At 34.1% G+C, this 2,351-nt stretch overlaps 1 protein-coding gene across 1 annotated transcript in view; it reads left to right on the plus strand.

Annotated features, from left to right (window-relative positions):
- Positions 1 to 1,231, plus strand: part of LOC107740016 (iron-sulfur cluster assembly 1 homolog, mitochondrial-like) — a 5,762-nt gene extending 4,531 nt beyond the window's left edge. Inside the window, exon 3 of the mRNA XM_016552287.1 lies at positions 293 to 1,231. Coding sequence (XP_016407773.1) covers positions 293 to 477 — 185 coding nt within the window. The 3' untranslated portion in view covers positions 478 to 1,231. The remainder of the gene's footprint in view (positions 1 to 292) is intronic.
- The last annotated feature ends 1,120 nt before the right edge of the window (positions 1,232 to 2,351 follow it).

Raw genomic sequence — 2,351 nt, forward strand, 5'->3', positions numbered from 1 at the left:
TTTTTTTACTTTTTTATAATTTAAAGAAGAAACCAATCCGATGTATATTTGGCATTTGAGGCTTAATACTAAAAAGCACTAAAAGTTTTTCAGTTAGAGTGTTTTCAGCTTGTTTATTTTCATATAAAAATACGGCATGCAGTTGCATCAAACAATGGTATAAACATCATTCAATGTAAATTGTGATCATCGTAATTAATAATCGCAATTACAATTTCAAGGGAATAATCGACAATTATGATTTTTGTCATAATCGTGCAGCCCTAATATGTTGTAAATTGCCCACATGTACACAGAAATGTCATTGATGTAAATGTTTGTTCTTCAGGCGTGAGAGTGTTCATAGAGAAGAAGGCTCAGCTGACGCTGCTCGGCACGGAGATGGATTTTGTTGAAACGAAACTTTCCAGCGAGTTTGTGTTCAACAATCCCAACATCAAAGGCACGTGTGGCTGTGGGGAAAGCTTCAGCATATGAACCTCGCCGCACGTTTGGCTTCATCTAAAGCTTGAGCCCTCCAGGACATCCAGTCCATATCCTAGATTCAAACATCCATCTTGAAGATTTGTGGGTAAAGAGCTGGAGAAAGAGACTGATATTTAGTGGCCTGTTTGGCCATCATGTCCTGTGCTGCCTCCGTTCACCTCGACACAAACCCAGAAAAGCCCTGCTTACAAATACAGTCGTTACCTTAAAAATATGTTTCGTTTGTTCATTTCATTGCTTGAACACACTTTATTGAGCAGCTTGATGTGTTTAATGTGCCTGTGTCTTATGCGGCTCTGAGGAGGGTTTCAGTTACACTCCATGTTAGTGGTTCAAGAGGAATTAATTGCTTTGGTGTTTTCTCAGAAAGTTGTGTGTCGTCCAGTCGCTCTGATAGGGATTCATATTTGATAATCCAGTTATCCTGATGAGCTGAACCTGCTGGATGTCGTAACACGTCCTCCTTACAGCAACAACCTAAATCTACACTTCAAGAAATCTGCAGCTGCTTCCTCATGGCTGTTTTGTGTACATTTGGTGGGTTGTGGACCAGCAGTGCAAATCTGTTATAATCTACATAATATTGAAAGGTTTCTCTGTCTGGTGGATGTTGAGCGAGTATTAACTTTGCGCTTTCAGCATGCCACGTTTTGTCATTTGCTCTATAATGTGATTAACAAGCAGCACAGGAACTGATGCCAAGTTTTGAAATGCAATTGTTTGACTTGAACTTGTTTTCTGTTGAAGTATGTACTTCACAGCCTGTCTTATGCGGCTCTGAGGAGGGTTTCAGTTACACTCCATGTTAGTGGTTCAAGAGGAATTAAGTTTGCGCTTTCAGCATGCCACGTTTTGTCATTTGCTCTATAATGTGATTAACAAGCAGCACAGGAACTGATGCCAAGTTTTGAAATGCAATTGTTTGACTTGAACTTGTTTTCTGTTGAAGTATGTACTTCACAATGTAAATCCCTGTCTTTTAACGCACAGATAAACTTCCATTCTATATATAAGCAGGCTGGTTCTTGAATTAAATGCCTTTTATTGTCCTGAATGTGGCACTGTTTTCTAATGTCCCATTGCATCTTAACATTACAGTCCATTCTTTGACTTTAAAGAAATAATAAAAAGTCTCCATTATAATATTAATTTTAAAAATCATAATTTATTGCTGTTTGACATCACAGCATTTACAGATATGTGTTCATTTTATCAATGCAGATAATGAAAATATTTGGTTTATTTTTTTAGAACTCAGATTTTGTTTTCTCTGTTAAGCATGCGTTGTCAAAATGATATAAACTAACTGGTTTATAAAAATAACATTCAAAGTTTTATTTTATAGAATTATCTATACATAAAGTAATGGAGTAGAATTTACCTTTTAAAGTTAAGAATCAGTTTTTACTTAGAAATTGCTGGTAAATTTAACAGCATGTTTTCAAGTAAAGGCTACACATAATTCTTGGTGGCTTTAATTAAAAATTCCCAAGTAAATCTTGCTTATTCTTTTTCAAGTAAATTATACCTATACTTTGTAAATTTTTCTTAAGTAATGCTTAAAAAGAATACTATAATTGTAATGCTTATATATAATAATTATTTTATTTTATTTTTATAAGATGCTTTGATATAAGCATTACTGCCTAATATGAGAAACTTTTGTCTGCCAAATCAAAGTTGTGTGGTCCAACCAACATGCAGACAACTCTCAACTATTTTGTCTGTATGTTGGTTTATATTATATTATATATACACACATACATTTTATATATATATATATATTGTGTGTTAATAATAATTTGTATGTTGAGTGTGAGTGTGTGTATATATGTATGTGTGTATATATATATATATATATATAT

The sequence above is a fragment of the Sinocyclocheilus rhinocerous genome, unplaced genomic scaffold, assembly GCF_001515625.1.
Source record: "Sinocyclocheilus rhinocerous isolate Xijiao unplaced genomic scaffold, SAMN03320098_v1.1 scaffold285, whole genome shotgun sequence".
Lineage (NCBI taxonomy): Eukaryota > Metazoa > Chordata > Actinopteri > Cypriniformes > Cyprinidae > Sinocyclocheilus > Sinocyclocheilus rhinocerous.